The sequence below is a fragment of the Phascolarctos cinereus genome, unplaced genomic scaffold (genome assembly GCF_003287225.1).
Source record: "Phascolarctos cinereus isolate Bilbo 61053 unplaced genomic scaffold, phaCin_HiC Scaffold_5;HRSCAF=322, whole genome shotgun sequence".
Taxonomy (NCBI): domain Eukaryota; kingdom Metazoa; phylum Chordata; class Mammalia; order Diprotodontia; family Phascolarctidae; genus Phascolarctos; species Phascolarctos cinereus.
In genome coordinates this window covers 28,254,271-28,276,226 of record NW_027555958.1, presented here as the reverse complement: position 1 = coordinate 28,276,226, position 21,956 = coordinate 28,254,271, and the positions used below count along the sequence as shown (strand labels likewise).

At 38.2% G+C, this 21,956-nt stretch overlaps 1 protein-coding gene across 7 annotated transcripts in view; it reads right to left on the bottom strand.

The window, feature by feature from the left end:
- NCOR1 (nuclear receptor corepressor 1) overlaps nt 1-21,956 on the bottom strand; it is a 185,496-nt gene that overhangs the window by 59,177 nt on the left and 104,363 nt on the right. For all 7 annotated transcript variants that reach the window (XM_078154739.1, XM_078154738.1, XM_078154743.1 and 4 more), the window contains 4 exons: nt 19,110-19,240; nt 16,416-16,633; nt 5,498-5,560; nt 1,166-1,305 (listed from right to left, as the gene is read on the bottom strand). In XM_078154739.1, coding sequence (XP_078010865.1) covers nt 1,166-1,305; nt 5,498-5,560; nt 16,416-16,633; nt 19,110-19,240 — 552 coding nt within the window. The remainder of the gene's footprint in view (nt 1-1,165; nt 1,306-5,497; nt 5,561-16,415; nt 16,634-19,109; nt 19,241-21,956) is intronic.

The following is a 21,956-nucleotide window of genomic DNA, read 5'->3' as shown; positions in this document are numbered from 1 at the left end:
GCGTACACCCCCTCTGTGACAGGCACAGATATAACACCTGCTGCCCCTCTTCCCCCCTGAGTGGAGAAGGGCCCACTCTGACGTGTATTTGCCCTCCAAACGCCACCCATGTAGATAAATGTGTACCAGACATAACCCGTGTGCACGCATGTATGTATGTATATGTATGTAAAGATGGGAACAGCACATGGCACACAGTGTTTAATAAATGCTGGCTTCTTGACTGATGCACATATAGATTATACATCCATGCAACCAACAGTGATTTACACACCCACGTTCCTCTGCTCTCCAGTCTGTAATACATACCCTACTCCCACCACCAGAGAGGTGTACAACACACACACACACACACACACACACACACACACACACACACACACACACACACATCATATGATCATAGATTAAGAGTTGGAAAGGGATACACAGACCACCCAATACAACTCCTTCATTTTATGAAAAAACTGAGGACCAAATTCAGAGGCAGTAAATAGCAGTGCCAGAATTTGAACTCTGAACTTCTGACTCCAATTCCCCTGTGCTTCACCATGCTGCCTCTTGTACTGACAATTATGCCCAAGTACATACACAAACACTCATGGAGACATACCTACCAACCCACCCACAATAGCACAATCATTTTTAGTTTCAGTTCAGTTTAGCTCATCTCTGCTAAATGCTTACTGTGTTGTTCAGCACTCTATTAGGCCATGATGGCAAAAACAGGAGAAGTGCATTTGTTGAAGACACGCACATACATGCACACACATGTGTATATACGTATATGAGCAAAGTTGATTCTTCCCAGGGTAGTGGGATAACAATGCTAGACCTGATTCAAGAGATCAGGTTTTAAAATATGTCTCTCACAATTGCCAGCCATGGGATCATGACCACAAAAGTCACTTCTCCTTTCTCTGAGGCTCAGTTCTGTCCCATGTCCTCTTCCCATCTTGCCCAATGTCTATCTTCCAGTCAATAAGCTACAGCAGTGCAGGCCCTGCTAAGAGTGAAGCTGAGGTGGCCTTGGAGTCCACGCTGCTGTCCTTGCCCTGACCCACTAAGCGCATACAGTAACCACGATCAAAGCAGCGTTTCAGCACAGTCACACGCCTGGCCTGAACAAGCCATGGCCTTCACCCTCAGAGCTGCCCGTCCTCACCTTCTGCTTGTGCTGCTGCAGGAGGTTGTCCAGATTATGGCGCCTTTTGTAGTTGAAGTAAAAGTTTTTACACTGGGCTTCGCTTTTAGTCCCCACCATTTTGGCGATCGCTGCCCAGTTCCGACCATGTTCAACTAAGCCTGTGTAAAAGAGAGGGAGAAGAAAGGCACATGGAGCCCGTGACTTGTTGATAAGAGGCTGTTCTACAGAAGCAGTGTCACCCATGATACAGGGTTGGTTTCCAACCCACTCTGCTGACACGACCATCGTGACTCTTTTGTGCTGCCACGAGACAAGGGGTCGACAGGAAGGAAGGCTTATGAATGATACTAAACGCCTAATTTTCCCTACCACCTCTACCTTCTAGAGGAAATGCCTACGCCTGGGTGGTTATGCTGGCTACGTGTACAAAGCACAAAGTTAGGAATGTTGCCAGGGAGGATGGTGGAGGTGCTGGACGGTTGATCAGAACTTCATGAGAGGGGTCTTCATAGGATGCTGTTATTATTTCAAGCAGTGGAGACTCTTTCCAAAACAGATCCAACCTCACATTTCAAAGCTAAGTATAAATTAATGTAAAATGACCCCTTTATGCCACAGCTCCCATTGTATTTGCATGGCTGATGAGTTTTCAAATATAAATACTGTGAAGCTCAAGTTTATGGTAAAATAGAGGATGAAGAGTCTTAAAACCTATGCTGTCTCCCTGCTTGATAACAGAGGCTTATATGACTAATACACAGTACAACAGCCAAGAAATACCTCCCATACAAATTCCCCAAGCTTTCCGGCTTATTAAACAACTAGGTCTAGGGGGGAAATCCTCCAGGACGGTAGAAAGCTGCTGCTCCTATCCACAGTCCCAGAACCAAGCTGCTCCAAGCCTGGGCTGCCACTCGCGACTGCATGGACTGATACGCCCAGAAGCCCAGTCATTCCTGATCCCCTCCCTCTGCTGACGAGCTATAACTCATCCTCTAGAAATCTCGTATGTCTATACTTGCACGCTTTTCCTCCATTAAACTATGAGCTCCTTGAGAACAGGCAATGGTTTCTGCCTTTCTTCATATTCCTAGAACTAAGTGCTAAGGCACTTATAAGAGCTTGTTGACTAAAAAATATTTCCCATAAGGAAACTCATAGTTTAAAAAGGAACATAATTAGGATTAGGACATTAAATCAGACCCTTGATTTAGGAACAAATACCCTATTCTCCTTAATGGATCATCCCCGAGTCCAGAGAGACTGATAATGTTACATTTTTGTTCTTTCTTTTATTCATTCAATGAAAGAAGCCTTGAGCTTCCTAAAGGCATTCCCACTTCTCCTCTCCCTCCCCGCCAAGGTATTCTACCTTGGTCTTCTCTATACTGAATTCCTTCACCATTAAAAACAAAAATTATCTGCCTCACAAAGACACCAAGTGTCCTCTCCTCAAATGGCTTCCCTCTAGCTCTTTTGCCCAACCAATCCTACAGGAAGGTGTAGCCTGGGGAAGACTCTAGAGGCTTTAAATCTCTGAAAGGCTCCTCCTGCCTGGGAAAAGGAACTAGAAGAAACGTATGAAAGATGCCACGGAGCCAAGTCAGGCTGGACTGGCTGCCTCAGAAAGTCATGGGTGGCCCTCAACCAGAGGGCTTTAAACAAAGCTTGGATGATTATTTTTCTACAGTTTAGAGGGAATGACTTTTGGGTAGAGGTTGGATTTTCTGCACGACTCACATCTGTCCTTCCCTTTAATGCATGTACTCTCAAAAAACCACCATGTGGGGGATGTAAGTATTTAAAGATGGATGTCACTGGTCCTTTTTTTTTTCTGTGTGGGCTGAGGAACAGCTGATCAATCTGTTTAGGTGAGACCAGTAAACTAGAAGAGGCCAATGGGATTCTGAGCTCCTGAAAAGTAGCAGATAACTGAAACGTGCATAGCCATCAAGGCTCATTTCTCTCCTCTCCCTGGATTCTCTATGTTGGCAGTCTCATCCACTTTTCTCCATAGCTTCCACGAACATCTTTCTGTAAATAACTCCCTAATTAGTGCCCTTTGCCATTCCCTAGAGTTCCCAATTCCCAATTGTCTGCTGGATATGTTCACAGGCTACCTCTAGTAGAATGCTTAAACTTGGCAGCTGAGTTATGAGTGTTCATAACTAACCTTCACGGCTCCTTCCTCCTCTTCACCTTGCTTCTTCTTTAACTGTCTGACTTGTCCTCCTATCACCACCAAGCTTGAAGCTCCAGAATCACCCCTGATGATTTCCTATTCATCACTTTCCACAATCTTGTCAATAGGTTTCTAAAACCCCAGCCAGCCTTTGCACTTTCTTGCCTTTCTCCTACTCACCACAACGGATCTTCTCTACTCGAACTTAGACATTATATTAACATCCTTGCTAGTCTTCCATCCTTTAAACTGCTGCTTGGTTCATCTTCCTAATGTTCTGTTATGAACATCAAACATCTTCTGTGGTGCCTCAGTGCTTCCTGGGAAAAATATGAACTCCTTCACCTTGCACCTGAGGTCTCCCCAGTCTGGCTCCAGCCTGCCTTTCTGACCTCATCCATACTGTCATGTCCTTCATGTAGCCAGACTGGATGCTGTTCATCCTGGGCTTCTGTTCTGTCCTCCCCTATCTTTGTGCACTTGCTCCCAATGTTTTCGGTACCTGGAACTGATGACCCATGACCCTACAAATAATCATCTGTCTGTTGAAATGCACTCAGTACTGCAAGTGCCAATTCAGGTACAGGCTCTTCCACAAAGTCTTCCCTGACCATGGACCCGGCCAGAAAGAAACCTTTTCAACCTCTTCAAATTCCTCAAACACTTGGTGTGCACTTGTCTTTGACCTTGTCACACTCTCCCATAGACCAAAGTCATATGGGTGTGTAGGTCTTCTCCCTTCCCCCATTAGCCACTAAGAGTAGGGCATGTGTCAGAACTATCTTTGTATTCTCAGTATCTTATATACAGAAGATGCTCAAATGGATTGTCCTACACTAAGACAAGTAGGTCATTCAGTAGTAGATAAGTGGTTCCTGTTCAAAACCGGAAGAGACTGATATATAAAAAGCTACGGTAAAAGGTGGTGGGTAGGCACACAAGATGGCTTCCTACGTCAGAGACAAGGGCAGATGACTATCTACTAGTTGTATACCACCGACGAAGGAACTTATTAACCAATCTTCATTTGTAAAAAGGAAACTGCTACAAAAATGAAGTTATTCACTCTTCTGATTTTGTCGGTAGAGTACATAAACCCCCTATAACTTTGTAGATGGCCTCTATGAATTGCTTTGGTTGACAAAAATCCATCTCTGGTGGTCAACCCTACAGCAAGGAGCCTTTCTGAATACAGCCAGGCCACTCCTTAAATGGCAAATTCAGGGCATCGTAAAAGGTCTGGGGCTCAAAAATTCCACCAACTTTGGGAGACCTGTTGGTATCACCTTGGAGAACCCAAGGCCATTTGAATCCCCTAATTCTGTAGTATCAGAATCCAACCGCCATGAAGGATATAAGAGGTGAATATGGTTGGGTGTGTACATATATACCCACACATATATCCATTCAAAAAAAAAGACTTTGAGCCAAAAATGCTTTTAAATGCTTTATTTTCAGTGTAGCTGGGCTTTCTATAATTTTTAAGGGCATCAATAGACATATGCTCAGAGGAAAAGGAATTTAAAAGGTCATTCACTGAAAGGTCATGTTACTTCTAACTTCTCTATATATAACTGCAAAAGAAACATCAGTGCAATATGAAATTTCTTGTTAACGTTTCTCAAAGAGTTTCTGTCAAGTCAAACAGCATTAGCTAAATTGCCAATGACTTCAGTGCTATTTCGCATTCTTAATACAGGCCAAGAAAATGTGATTAGAATGATATCAACAGGGTGTTTAATGAGCAGCATGTGAGAGGGGTGATGCAGCGCTTGTAGGAGGTTTCAAGCAACCCCCATTTCTAAAGAAGGAAAGATGATCACAAGTGAGTAAAGGGAGGCCAGTAGATTTACTTCCCATAAGCAGGATAGCTGGCAAAGGTCAGAATTACAGGACTCATCCACAGCAGCATGGAGCGGCTCTTTCCTGCCACTGATTCCCCTGCCAAACTGTAAGATTCTTTGAAAAACTGTCCACGGGAACACTATACAATCGTCCCCATTGTGCAACAGCCCCCTGACAATGGATGCTACAAGGATACACTGAAAAAGAAACTGAACTCACTCAAAAAAGGTTTTTTCTGTCAAGAATTCGCTTACATCCCCTCCAACAAACCTTTCGCACTGACTCGCTACCAAGAAGCAGACCCCAACCATGACTGGCTTTACCTTTTTTAGCAACTTCCATCTCTTCTTCTGTCCAACGTGAAGTCTCCACAGGTTCGGCAGAAGCTAAAATCAAAGCAAGGAATCTGATCAAGAAAACGCATTTTCTTTTCTCACAATAAAGTCATCTATGAAATGACATGTGAAGAATACTTGGAAAAAGAAGTATGCAAAGGCCCCACTTTCTTTAACAGAAGCATAGGGGAAAAGACTCATGTTCTTATAGGATGAAATACTATGGGTTCTTCATGTTAAATTAGTGAAATCCAGCTCTTCCTTACACTATCACAACTATGAAGCCTTTCCCCATACCTACTAAGAAATGCCTTTGCACACAGCTAATTTTTCCATATGTTTAGTCTTCTGTAAATTACCAGTTTTGCAAAGATCTAGTATAGAGTAATAAGGCAAACTCAGTGTTACTGGTATGGCCAGAAACTACTAAACTGTTCTGTTTAATCCAAATTTTTGACTAAGAAAAAAATTTCTATTGTACTATACAAGAATAACATATTTCTAAGAATCTGAGTATATTAGAAAACAAAATTAGAAATAAAGCTACATGGAAATTATTTAATACTCCTTTGGTAATTAACAGTACTTCTATATCTAATAGCACCCAAGAGAACCCATCAATGAAAACAATAATTTAGGGACATATTTCATGAGTTGCTACTAACTGGTTCAATGAAAACTTTGTGTTAGACAAAGCAATAGGACAGAGGACAGTTTCACACAGGGACAAAGTTATACATAAAGAACTGTTCAAAAGATAGTGAAGGGGCACTTGATTTGATGAGCATTTATGACATTACTGCTAAACAATATGGCTTATGGCCACGTAAGGCAGGGTGTGTCAAATCCCAGGTGTGAGAGTTAGCAGAGATGGAGCTGAACACGGACTGTTGGCTAACAGAATTCCCTTAATGACCTGCATCACATCTTTAATTTAATACGGTGCTGATACCTAAACCAAGAAGAGCAAAAACAGAAAACGGAAACCACAGACCAACTTCCCTAACGAAGACTGAGCCAAAATTCTAAATAAGATACTTGTGAGAAGAAAATGGCAACATATCACAAAGATCATACAATGTGACCAGGCAGCGCTTATACCAGGAATGTAGGGCTGGCTTAATATCAGGAAAACTATCAGCATAATCGATCATATCGATAACAAAAATCATACGAATATTTCAGTAGATGCAGAAAAGGCTTTTGGAAAAATACCACAACCATTCCTATTAAAAACTCTAGAAAGCAGAGGAATAAATCCCTATCTAAAACCATCAGCAAGTACTATCTGTAATGGGGTTAAACTAGAAGCCTTTCCAATAAGATCAGGAGTAAAACAATAATGCCCATTATCACCACTACTATTCAATATTGTTCTAAAAATGCTAGTGATAGCAACAAGAAAAAGAAATTGAAGGAATTAAACCAGGCAATGAGGAAACAAAACTACCACTCCTTGCAGATGATATGATAGTATGCTTAGAGAATCAACTAAAAATCTAGTTGAAATAATTAACAACTTCAGCAAAGTTGAAGCACATAAAATAAACCCACATAAATCATCAGCATTTCTATATATTACCAACAAAGGTCAGCAGTAAGAAAGAGAAATTCTATTTTAAATAACTAGAGACAATATAAAATACTTGGGAGTCTACCTCCCAAGACAAATGCAGAAATTATATAAACACAATTATAAAATACTTTTCACACAGTCAGATCGAAAGATCTGGAGAAATATTAATTGCTCATGGTTAAGCCGAGTCAATATAATAAAAATGACAATTCTACCTAAATTAATTTACTCATTCTATGCCATACCAATCAAATCATCAAAAAAATTATTTTACAGAGCTAGAAAACACAGTAACAAAATTCATCTGGAAGAACAAAAGGTCAAGAGTATCAAGGGAGTCAATGGAAAAAAAAAGCAAACAAACCTGTGAAGGAAGGTTACCTAGCAGTACCAGATCTCAAACTGTATTACAAAGTGGCAATCATCAAAACAATCTGGTACGAAGAAGCAGAGTGGTGGATTGGTGGAATATAGATTAGGCACACAATACATAGTGTTAAAAGACCATAGCAATCTAGTGTCTAACAAACCCCAAAATCCAAGATTTTGTGACAGGAAATCATTATTTGACAAAAATTGCTGGGAAAACTGGAAAGCAGCTTGGCAGAAACTAGGTACAGACCAATGCAGTCAAAATGGATATATAATTTAGACATAAAGGGTGAAATCATAAGCAAATCAGGGGAGCGTGAAATATTCAGATTTATGGCAAAGGGAAAAAATTATGACCAAACAAGAGATAGAAAGCACTATAGGATATGAAATGGATAATTTTGATTACATTATATTAAAAAAGGGCTTTTTTTGCACAAACAAAACCATGCAGCCAAGATTACAAGGAAAGTAGGATACTGGGGGAAAAAATTTATGGCAAGTGTCTCTGATAAAGGCCTCATCTCTCAAATATATAGAGAACCGAATCAAATTTATAAGAATACAAGTCATTCCCCAATTGAGCAACAGCCAAAGCATATGAACAGGCAGTTTTCAGATGAAGAAATCAAAGCTGTCTATAGTCATATGAAAAAAATGCTCTAATCATTATTGAATAGAGAAATGCAAATTAAAACAACATAGAGGTGCCACCCCACATGTATCAAATTGGCCAATATGACAGAAAAGAAAAATGACAAATGTTGGAGGGGATGTGTAAGAACTGGGACATGAATACACTGTTGGAGTTGTGAACTCCCTAACCATTCTGGAGAGCAATTTGGAACTATACCCAAAGGGATATAAAACTGTACATACCCCTTGACCCATCAACACTACTACTATGAGGGGGGGGAAGGGGGGAAGGGAGGAGGAGGAAGAAGAGGAGGAAGAAGAAGAAGAAGAAGAAGGAGGAGGAGGAGGAGGAGGACCTATATGTACAAAAATATTCAGAGCATCTCTTTTTTGTGGAGGCAAAGAATTGGAAGTAGAGGGGATACCCATCAATTGGAGAATGGCTGAACATATAATTATGGTATATAATTGTAATGGAATGCTATTGTGCTGTAAGAAATCAGAGAAGAATACTTTCAGAAAAACCTAGGAAGCCTTACATGAACTGATGCAAAGTGAAATGAGCAGAACCAGGAGAACACTGTACATAACAGCAATATTGTAAGATAACCAACTGTAAATGACAACTATTCTCAGCAATACAATGATCCAAGAAAATTCCAAAGTACTTGAGATGAAAAATGCTATCCACCTCCATAGAAAGAACAGATTGGGTCTGAATGCAGATTTTTACTTTCTTTATTATTCTTGGTTTTCTTCAGTATGTGTTTTCTTTTGCAACATGGCTGATACTGAAATGTTTTTGTATGACTGTACTTGTGTAATCTATATAAAATTGCTTGACTTCTAAAGGAGGAAAGAATATGAAACTTTTTTTTAAATGAGTGTTAAATTTTTTTGTTTACATATAATTAAGAAAAATAAAATTAAAATTAAATGTAAAAAAGACAAAAAATTTTGTTTTAGCTATTTGATGAATATAATAGTTGCCTGATAGAAATCACACTGGCAAAAATCCCAACAATAAATGATAAATTATATAAAGAATAATGGCTAAAGCAATTCAAATCTTTCATCAAGTTGTTTTAAGTTAAAACTTCAAAGGAACTTATAAAATACTGATGTCAACAAGTCAAATGAATCACAGGAACACTCAGGATATTTTGTAAGCATAATGCCTTACATAAGGTTTTAAGAGGGGAAAAAGTTTTCCTGAGGCATCTGGTAGAGAGTCTATCTATAGAACAAATCATCTTTCATAAATTCTCTCTTCACAAAGAAGGAACACACAAAAAAACTGTTCAAGTATAGAAACACATTTTGTCCGGCATTCAAACACTATTCTAAAATTTGGAAACTAACCTACTAAAACTAAAGCACAATTTTTATGCATCAAACATTCTACCAAAATTAGGTGATAAAATGTTGATGTGGCAGGTAGCATTATATTGATATTATAGAAGAGAAAATTTAAAAGGCTTAAACAAAGTGATCTGTCTAAAAAAACAATTTTTTAACCCTTGTCTTAAATAAAAATTCTTAGAAAACAAACGAGTAAGGATTCAGAACTCTCTACCACACAGAAGTAACAACCACACTCCTCCTAAAAGATCTTCAACATGTTATTAAGTACTTTGTAATGAGTTGAGATTCCTGTTTATAAATAAGATTTCACCAACTCTTCTAAGAAAATGGATCATTTAGCTATGTAATGTTTCATAAGAGATACTAGAAATTTCCTTGGTAAACTCTCCTAAGTACAAATGGAGGGTTAGAGAAACAGGGAAGGAAGGAAGATCTACCAGGAAGAAGGGTGAGGAGGGTTGGTAGCACTTACAGTAAATTCTATCTGGGCCTTAGGTCAATTCTGAGCTTGAGTCACGCACCCACAATTGTCGGGTGGACGCCTGCACCTGGCTATTCCATCAGCATCTCAAAATCAACACATCCAAAACAGAACTTAACATCTTTCCCTCTGAACCCACCCCTCTTTATTATTTCCTCGTTTTTGTCAAGGACATTATTATTCTTCCAATCTACTCAGGTTTCCAACATAAGAGTCATAATTCACTCTTACTTCCTCTGTCCTTCCCCACCCAAAAATGTCCATTCAAACTCCTCAATATCTTCTTCATCCGTCGCTTTCTCTCTATTCACACCACAAATACCCTAGTGCAGATCATTAGAAAGGCAATAGCTTCCTAACTGGTATCCAGCTTTTTTCTCTCTCCAATCTATAATCCACATAGCTACCAAAGTGATATTACCAGAGTACAGATCTGATAATGTTCTGCTCAATTAGCTTTAGTAACTTCCTGACTCCCTTTGGTTACAATACAAGCCCCCAAGCCCCGCCATTTGGCATTTAAAGTCACTCACAGTCCTGTACCAGGCTAATTCCACCTTCATCTGTCCCATCTCTATTAAATACACCTTCTGCACTCCAGCCCAACTGGCGTGCAAGGCTAGTCACCAAACACAATATTTCATCACCTTCTTCTAGGCCTTAGCAGAGACCAACCTTCAAGGCTGGAATGTTTTCCCTCTTCATCTTTACCTCTTGAAAATCTTTGCCTCCTTCAAGCTTATTTAAAGTACTACCTGATTCCCCCAGTTGTTAGTGACCCTCTACCACTGGTTTCTTTATCTATCTATCTATCTCTCTGTATGCATGCATGCACACATGTATGTATATGTGTGTGTGTGTGTATATATGTGTGTGTGTGTATATATGTGTGTGTGTGTGTGTGTGTGTGTGTGTGTGTATGTATGTATGTATCTTGTACCTTTTGAAATCTATGAGCATGTGCCTTAGCATCACGTAATAAGCTCCATGACAAGAGCAAACATCTCATTTTCATACCTATGTGCTACCAGGAACTTAATAAATGCTTGCTTACCTGATCACAAACCATAGCCAGTTGTAACATGGATGGCTTATAGCTGATATATACAGCCGGATCACACAATACACAAGTCAGGTGAAATGGCTTCTTAGAAATGAATCCTAAGCAGTGTGAAACTATGAGCTCTGCTTTAGAGTATTTAGGGTTCTTGCTATCCAGACTCTTCCCACCTCCTCTCACCCAATAGTTTTCATTCCCTCTATGAACAATTTTTTGGCACAGAGCTCTGTACCTAAGATTTATACATACCTAAAATACCTTGTAAGTACCTAAAACTGGACTAACCATTGAATATCGGATCTGATAATCAAACATTTATTATGTCCTTCCCAGATACAGGTGATATGAATACAATGAATTAAATAATACCTACTCAAAAGGAGCTTACATCTGAATGTATAAACAGAATAAAAAGGTAAAGGCTTTGGATTAATTAAGAATGCCTAGAAGATGTGAGAAGACAGCTCTGCAAACTCTTCTGCAGAGGTGGAAGGTACAGGAGGGTACAACATTGCATATATTTTTCAGACTGTTTTTAATTATTTATCAGTGTTGGTTTTTTTTCCTCTTGCTCTTTTTCATTCATTTAAAATATTCTTCGCTATTTGGAATGCCTCTCTAAACTTGAGAGGGGAAGGGGTACTGGGAGATATCCAGGTGATGTTAAAACAAGGAGTATCAATAACAATTTATTTGGAAAAGAAAAGGAATGTCTGGAATAACAGCACTGACCTCTATCGTTTTGTAGGCATAATAACCACAGGCTCTATCAGTAAAGAAAAGAATCCCTACTATTTCTACACTGTGGCCTCATTCCAAATGCTCACGATTCCCATGCAAACCAAGTCTACTTCTCCACCCTTTCAGCACCCCGTACTGCTCCTGTTGACCTGAGCATTGTTTCCATGAATATCTTTTATGAAGAGATCCATTCCTCGGGGCTCTGTGTAGGACAGCACAAGACACACAATAAGGACTCAATAAATGTGCTTGTGACTGATTACTATTAATTTATAATGATTTTTTGAGTAGTTTAAAATGGAAAAAGAGTCTACCAATGTCCTCTTAGTTCCAATGAAGAATTCAAGTGACAAGTAACTTAAAATCACAAGGATTTCTCTTTCGCAGAAATCATTTAACCCTTAGATAACAATACTTGAGAAATTCATATGTTTTAAAAGTCATGCAGGTTGTCCTCAATTTGCCTAAAAATAACTCTCTAGGTTATTGTTTAGGAAGTCTGGATTTCAATCCCAAGTATGCCCCTGACTATGCATATCTGGGAAACATAGCACATGGACAAATACTTTAATTTCCTCATGTCCAAAAGGATGAAGAATGATACTTACCACGGATGCAGAAGAATTATGTTTGGAGAATTCAAGTTAACATGAAATGGACCAAACTCCGTCAGGTGATTGGTCCCTGCCGTTTCAGTAGACAGGCTGATTTTTGTGCATGTGTTTTTGAGAAATTCCTCCAAGCTAACGGACTAGCATATGAATCAGACACTCTCCAAACTAACAAAAGATTCCTCTCTCGGCACTAGATTCCCCCACAAAGGAAAATAAAGGCACTTGTGCCTGAGTGATTAAACTGACTGCACCAATCTGCTCCCATCGTTTTTCCTACTACAGGAAGAAAAATGGCTGACACAGGACCATTTCAAGACCAGTCAGAAGGGCAGTGCTCTCCTTTCACATTTTAAACTTCAACCACAGCCTGTGTGGCATATAAGGAGAAGCAAAGCACATGCAAATCTCAGCAATGGCTTACACTGAATTTAAATAAGAGTTCTAGGAGTTTTTAGCCTTAAGAGAAAAATTTCAACACACACTTTCAGAGTCCACTGTTTTCTAAAAGACAAGGAAAATATAAGACAAAAGTCCCATTCTAAGAAGTGGCATTATTCATTGATATAATCAACTATTTATCAACTGCCTTCTATGAACAAAAAGCTGACCAGAGCAACGTGCACAACTTGATCTCTGTTATTTCAATACATCAGCTACTAGTGCTGGGATGGAAAGTGGAAACTGGGTGGAGCAACTGTATCCATAACAACATTCAGGTTATCATTAGAGGTCATGTCTATGGGAACAACATTACCTTACTGAGGTAGACAGACTAACTCACATTCAAAGATAAATCTTTTATAATGAATGTGCTCCTAAATCCCATTTACTCAGGAATCAATATATTTAACAAAAACACTGCTTGTTTGGAACAGTGAACTGCAATGAATACCTGTAAAATGTGAAATGTTTGAAAACCTCTAAATAAATAAATCGATAAAAGTAATTTGTTTGAGACACATACGGATATATGCAGCCAGGAGGTGCCGTGGAGAGAGCGCTAGGCCTAGAGTCAAGAAGACTCCTCTTTCCTAGCTCAAACCTGGCCTCAGATGCCCCATTTGCCTCAGTTTCCTCATCTGAGGTGACTGAATAACAACAAACAAAACAGATACTTTTTTGGCCTCTCTAGATAAAGATCTCCAGAACAAGGGAGGGAGCCGCCCTTGGCATCCTTCCCTAGGGAGGGAGGGAGTGGCTTACGGACTGACAGCCTGGAGGACACAGAGGTGGAAGTGGGTCTCTCCTCAGTGTGGGCAGGCCCACAGATCAACGGAAACATTTAAATATACTTAATTGGATTGAGATCATAGATCTAGACTTGAAAGGGGGTCATTTAGTCCATCTGCCTCATTTTTAGACGGGGAAAATGAGGCCCAGAGAGGGAAGTGACTTGTCCAAGGTGACAGAGCCAGTGAGTGGTGGAGGTAAATTTGAACCCAGGTCCTCAGACTCCAAATCCAAGACTTTCCCCCAGTATTATGCCACCCTACTTAAAAGAAAAGGAGAGTACGGTGAGGGACGCTTGTGCCTCCTTGTATTCAGGTCAGTGACTGTGATGGAGCTTTGATCTTGAACCTGATACGGGTACTAGGGAATTCACCCTTGAGGCAAGAAAAATAACTCCGTCCTGGGTTAGTTTACTGTAATGCCAAGTCCGGAAAGGGCCTGGGAAATGAGAAGAAGCTATGAACTGACACAGGGCTAATCAGCTTAGAATAGACTGATCAATCAATCATTCAATCAAATATTTGTTAGGCTCCTATTCTGTGCCAGGAATTGTGCCAAGCTCTAGAGATACAAAAGAGGCAAAAGATAGCCCCTGATCTCAAAGAACTGATATCTAAGATGGAAGACAACATGCAGATACACAAAGCAACTCATATACAGGATAAATAGGAAATAATTAACAGAGGCAAGGGTTGGGAAAGGCTTCCTGCAAAAGATGGGATTTTAGTTGGGATTGAAAGGAAGCCAGGGAGGTGAGCTTAAGACCCAGAATCTGTCACAGCAGGAAAGAGATAAGGACACAGGTGGACTAGAAATGGAATCAACATGCAGGCTTCCACACATTCCTTTCTGCTGCAAGGTCCCTAGTAGCCTAAGAAACCTAAGGGTCCTTTTTCTCTAATTTACTCTCCAGGGGAAAAAAGAGACTCATTCTCCAAACAGTGTCAAATGGTATGCAAAATCACCTATATCAAAACATGGAGGGGGCAGGGGACAGAAAGATCCCGTATAAATTCACACAATGTGATCTGCCCCAGATCCTACATATCTCTAAGGGTGGAGACAAATACAAACATACAAACAGGTACCATTTGCCCTTGAGATATCTTAATATATAACCGAAAATACTTTGTAGACCTAGGGAGTCTAATACAGAAAGTTGAAAAGGAAGCAGTAGCTTTAGGCTGAAAAAATATTTCAAAAGATGATCAGATGTTATGGTTAAACCTAACACAAAATCTAACTCTGGATATTAAAAGCCTTAATACCTGAAAGTTTATGAAAATTTGTCTTTCCTTATGAAAAGAGATTTTATTACGTATTAAGAATATGTGTCCTATCAGACTGGCCAACATGACAAAACAGGAAAATGACAAATGTTGGAGAAGATGTGAGAAAACTGGAACACTAATGCATTGTTGGTGGAGTTGTGAAATGATTCAACCATTTTGGAGAGCAATTTGGAACTATGCCCAAAGGGTTATAAAAATATTCATACCCTTTGACCCAACAATAGCACTTCTAGGGCTGTATCCCAAAGAGACCATACAAATGAGAAAAGGACCCACATATACAAAAATATTTATAGCAGCTCTTTCTGTGGTGGCAAAGAATTGGAAACCGAGAGGATGTCCATCAATTGGAGAATGGTTGAACAAGCTGTGGTATATGAGCGTCAGGAAATACTACTGTGTTATAAGAAATGACGAGCAGGCAGACTTCAGAAAAAACTGGAAAGACTTGCATGGATTGATGCTGAGTGAAGTGAGCAGAACCAGGAGAATGTTGTACATGGTAACAACCACACTGTGCAATGACTAACATTGACAGACTTAGCCCTTCTCAGCAATGCAAGGATCTAAGACATTTCCGAAGGCTTCATGATAGAAAATGCTATCCACATCCAGAGAAAGAACTATGGAGTTTGAATGCAGACTGAAGCATACTATTTGCTATTTTTTTTTCTCTTCTGTTGCGATTTGTTTCCTCTTTCTGGAAGTTCCTCTTATTGGCTTTAATTCTTCCTTACAGCATCTCTAATGTGAAACTATGTTTAATAGGAATGTATACGTATAGCCTATATCAGATTGCATGCCGTCTTTGGGGAGGGAGGCAGGGAGGGAGGGGGAGAAAAATTTAAAACTCAAAAGCTTATGGAAGTGATTGTTGATAAACCAAAATAAATTAACAACAACAACAACAAAAAGAACACATATGTGTACAAATAATATATACACACCCTTGCCCTACTTAAAATGAGCTCTAACTACAAGGAATTCATTGTAAAACTACTTTAAATACAAGGTAATAAAATAAGACAAAACTCAGCTTTGAAGAACGTCTGCTTCAGCACAAGGACAGTATCTTCTGATTCTACCAAAAGACCGTCAGACCACAAAAACTGTTTCCATAATAACAAAATGACTGCAGAAGATAGAATTTTTCAATATAGAAGAGAATTCCTCTCCCCCCTCCCTCTGTTCCCAAAGACTGGATATTCTTTTGTGATTTTGGCAAGGTAAACTCTTCCTTGATTTCTTCCTTCTACCTCTAAACAAAGGTAAGCCCACTTCTGGTGAAATCTCATTTTATTTAACTTTTCACATTTTGCTTTGTACTAGATCTATTCATGTACCAGTCTAACTTCCCCTTCTAAAAGACCAATTCCTACAGCGAAGGGATTGAATATTATTCATCTTTATGTGTTTTACTGGATCAAACTAATAGTAAGCATTCAAAGAATATTGTCGAGTTTTGGTGATGGACAGAACAGCACAGGAGGGTCAGTGCCATTCCACAAGATCCAGCACTGTGCCTGGGATGCCACTCACCAGGTTCGGGCGGCGGCGGCAGTGGAGTCGGTGGCTCTTCAGTAGCAGCAGCTGCAGCCGCACTCGCCTGCGCAGCTTCATTTGTCATGGACCTGGTGATTCGACCTTTACGGCGACCTTGACTGTTGGCTGTTTTTCGCCCCCGAGGTGTGGCTTGCTCCCTTTCTTCTGTTTCTTCTGATGTACCTTCTGTCTTGTCCTTCTCTTTGGAGTTTTCTCTAAAGAAGAAAGTATAAGAATAGAACATGATGTTGAAGATTAGCAGATAAAAATAAATATCAGAATTGTAAAATTCTAAATTCTGACTATAAACTTTAAAAAACTTAATGAAGAAAAAAAAGAATAATTCAATTATGTGCAAGAATTACTCTTAACAATGAGAGTCAAATTCAAGTATTTCACAAATTCCATTTCTTCCTCTAGGACAATCACTACCATTTCAATGAAAGCAAGCTTTCATGGTTTACCTATGAAACGAAGCCGTGATGAGAAGGGCCTATTCTTGATGGGGAATATACCTGGATTCAGTAAAAAGGGCACTAGACCCATTGGGAGGCATCGAGACTTGACAATAAACTAAGTATGAGATCTTAGGCAATTCACTCAACTCTGGGGACTCAGATTTCTTCTGTCAAATGGGAGTAAGAGCATCATCGATTCAAAGCTTCAGGACATTTCTGAGGTCCATCTAGTTGAATCTCCTCTTTTGACAGATGAAGAAACTGAGGCTTAGAAAGAAATGTTTTGAAAATGGCAGAGCTGACAATGAATAAAAGTTCTCTGTACCCTGCCCTAGCAATCATGCACAGCTGTTCTGAGGCTCCAATAAGGTATAAGCAGGGTGAAGGGCTCTGGAAAGGGAGGATGTTATCATCACACTTTCAAAAACAAAGTGGGACAAATGCACTAGAAGGCTATGGCCTAAAACTTAAGAGCACTGTTTAATATACAAATTATGTTACTTCAAAGTGAAGGCTTATGGTTTACTACGCTAAAGAAGGTAACAAAATGGCTCTCATTTTAGCTTCAAAGATCAACTTGACAACACTCTAAAAATGCCACTCAAGAAGGATTGTCTCTAATAACAACAGTAAACAATAATCATAAACTTTAAAAAAATAAACATTGTCATTATAATAAAAGAAATACTCTGTGGCTAGTTATATATTTGAAACCAATACCACAAATATTTCAAAGGAAATTTCATGGGATAATAAAACCATAGCAATATTACTGTAAGCTCAAAGACTCGCCTCCAATGTGTTTCCCATGCATATATTAAGATCACACAGAATTTCTTGATAGATGCAAGCACAGAAATAATTCTGTTCAATTATGCCCTGATTATATCAAAGGAAGCATAAAACATGGCGCCCAAAGGATAGCTGGCCAAAAAGGAGGTCCCCACTGTCATAGACGATTCCAGCTCTTCTATTACTACCTGTGTAATCTTGGGCTCATCTGCTTACTATCTTCAGTAAGGGATTAGACCAGAGAGAAACTTCCTTTAAATCTATGATCCCACAATCCTAAGATGTCATGCACAAAGTCCAAATGAAGAGGGATTCCCTAAAGGTGGCAAAGTTAGTCACTAAATGCTTCTGTTTGCAGATGACATTTTACTGACAGCAACAAGTAATGAGTGGAACACTACATGGCCACTCACAAGACATCAACAAGCACGTGCAGCCAAATTATGACATGCAGTGAGATGGAAAGCTCATCCTTGGAGTCAGCCTATTAGGATACCTATGCTGGAGAGGCACTACAGACAATGAGGTGGGTCCAGAATTAAACAGGAAGTAAAGAAAGGGGCCATACAGCTTTTGGAAAACTGGATAATACTTCTAATGATCCTTTGACAGCTGTTTCTAGCCGCCAAAGACAACAACTTTTTGACACTAATATTCTCCAAATGATATTATATGACAGTAAACAACACAAACTCAGAAAATGCAAACTGCAAATGACCTAAAGGGAAACGGACAAAGTAACCTACAGCATCAACAAATCATTCGTTTCCTTGCATAAAATGTGATATGTAACACTGGATATGAAGGTGAGCTGATCACTTAGCAAGAACAAAGAAAGACATGCATTGCATCTATATGGTATAAAAGGTTCTGAGGAAAATTCCTAGCATCTTGGACAGGCCCTCTATGGAGGGTGCACATCAGCATATGGACAAGAATTGTACAACATGAGAAGGTATTAATGACTTAAAATTTGCACTGGTGAAAGGTGCACCACCATTAACAATGAGATAAACCATGCATACATCAAGGTATTGTAGTAAATCTTTGTGTCAACACAGGGAAAGGAGCCTTCTAAAGCATCTGCTGGCTCTTTATGAAACCATACTTTCACACTTCACTAATCATCAAAATAATGACCAGAGCACATAAAAAATTCAGCATTGCCTTCTGACACATGAAAGAGAATAAATAACATTTAGCATTAAGCATATTAATAGTATTCTAATTCTAAAATTTATTAATCCAAGAAGGTTATCTAGGGAAAATATTAAACCAAAAATTAAGTAGAATTTCCTATTCCTTGATCACAAGAGGTAACAGTTAATATGGTTCATCTTGCTAGGGGCAATGCTTCCTTTTAACATCTCACGACCTCAAATGATCCAATTTTTTTTGTAGAAGTAAAGATGCACATATCTTTATTTAATCTTTAACTCACTTAGATTCTTCTTTTTCATCTTTTTCATCTTCATCTTTCTTTTCTTCTTCTTTTTTTTCTGTCTTTTCAGTTTTATCTTCCTCAACTTTTTCTTCTACCTTTTCCTCTTGTGAAGGCCGGGTAATTTGTTGCTGAAATGAAATATTATTTGTAAATGGTCAATAAATAAGGAAATGAGGTGATCCAATATGGTATACTGTACAGCTATCTGCAATTACTAATGAATATTTAATTTCTGAGCTAGGCATTAAAAAAAGTTAGAGATATTATACATTCTAGAATTTATAAACTCGAACCATCTAAATAAAAGGCCTACAACATATATTTTAAGAATATATTTCTCAAAATGTTTTTTCAAAAAATTGTGAATTTCATAACCAACAAAAGCAATTAGATACATCAACACAACAAAAGACAAAATCTCATCCAAAAACCTTATCCTTATTTACCAAGCAAGCAAATAAAAAAATAGTTTTGTTCTGTGTCTCCCTTTCTAGGCCTAATGAAAGTGCATTCCTTTTCTCTCCATTTCAAAATGCAGCTGGCTCTCTCCAGTTCTAACTGCACTGCACATGACCTTAGTCTTTCCATATTTCCTCATATACTCCATATTTATGTTTTGATAGCACCACTATACTGTATGAAGAGTGGGACTGCATAGTGGATAGACAGACAGCCAATCAAAGATGGCAGGAGTTACGCTTAACCTCTCACATCTATCAGCATAGCCAATTAACGCTTCAAGTACTCCAGGCAACTCTTTCAAGATGATAAAGTAACAGCTGAGTTACCAAGCTCCATTGGTAGAAGCTCCCATATTGGAAAATCATAAGTCTGGACCAAAACATTCAGTCTCCTGCCATCAGACAAATCAGTGCTTTCCAATTGGTTTCTATTTATTTTTGTTTCCAGGTAGTTATTGGAAAGACTTAACCATGTTCCTTAATGCCGTGATCAGTCATAATGATGAAGCATTCTTCCCACTACCTTACAAACAAGTAACAGACCAAAGGTACCATATGAGTAACTGATTTTCACACAATGTGTGGATTTTGCCTGTCTGTACCTATTTACTAATTTTTATTTTTTATTTTTTGACAAGGGATGGTTTGGGCAAGGGCAGGGAGGAGGGAGCTGAAAAGTGATGTAAGGGTAAAAAAAAGAGCATCAAAGAAATATTTTGAAAGTTCAGAGAAGGAAGAAGTTCAAAGATTGAGGATAGCTTTGAAATTACTGTGTTGAATTTGTTATACACTTTTTAAAAAGCTATACTTAGCATTCATGTTTATAAATACACTTTCTTTTCTGCTCTGAAAATGGAAATAATCAAGTGTTGATTTGTCAGGTTCTCAATAGTTTTTTAATTAAGCAATTAGAAATAATTACATTCAGGTGGGTCCTTTATTACTTATTAAATGGTGTTTGGGGGATATGGTATTAGCAAAGGAATCACAGAATCAAATGGCAGAATCCATTTTATTAATTTTCATTAGACACTGCCATGTTTTCTCCAAAATACTTGCAGACCCAACAATAATATATTCAAGTTATTCTATTCTGATAGCCCCCAATATGGAAATTTATAATTTTTAAACTATTTTTGCCATTCTATGGATACAAAGTATATTTTAAAGTTTTATTTCCATTCATTTATTAAGGAATGAGCATCTTTCTATTATTAATAGTTTGCATTTCCTCCTTCATAAATTGCCTGGTAATGTCTTGATGCTAGGAAGTATATATTGTTGGTCTTACACCTATGTATCCATTCCCTGAAGGTTCTAGATGTCACATCTTTTTTTATCTGATATACCTGAGTCAATCTTTTCCCCTCAAATTAGTTTCTTTTTTATTAACTTTAGAATTTTCTGTGCACAAAATTTCTACATCTTTGTATTGCCAAGTATCAATTCCAATGATGCTTTTATTTAAGTGGTAAAGAAGTCTTGCCAAGATTGAGATATTTAACAATTTCTCCAGTTTTTTAATACCTTTATAAAAATTACTTAAGCCAATAATCCAAATCAACTTCCTTGTGGCTTATGGTGTGACTAATGGCCCTAAAACTATTCTTTGCCATTTAACTTTACAATTTCCCAGGACTTTTACTCAATGCAATTCCATTCCCTAGTGTTTTGTATTTTTTTTTAAATATAGCTTTATTAAATATTGATATTTAATCTTCATTATTACATCTTTTATATCCCATCTACTTTTCTATTACTTTCCTAGTACTAGAGAGATTTGACATTATTATAATACCTTTGGGCATCTGATAGTACTAGTGCCTCAACACTGGAGTTCTTCAGAGTTATTGGTATTCTTAACAATTTTCAGTATGAATACTGTTACTCTAGCTAATTCTTTGATATAATATATTACTTTGATAGGTACTACATGACATTTGTAAGTAAGCTATGCAAATATTTACTATGTGTATTCAGCCCAAATATTAGCAGCATAATCCCTTTATTCAGTTTTTCCTTGATTTCTATAAACAATACTTTTGAGATTGTTTTTCAATAAGTCTCAATCTTGCTAAGTATATGACCTAATAACTGAAACATTTACTAATTATATAGATTTCTTAATCAATTTCTCTTATTAGTGAAGGTATATAGAAATGGAAATTATTTTTGTGGGTTTATTCAGTTATTCTATTAAAATAATGTATTACCTTCATTCATATTTTTGTAAACTATCTTGTTTTCAAGATAGGCAATCATGTCATCTACAAAAATAGTTCTACTTATTTTTCCATTATTTATGCTATTCTTTTCATTTTTTAAAAGTTTTCAAACTTTTGCTTTCTAAAACACTATCCCTGACATTAAATCCTCTTTTATA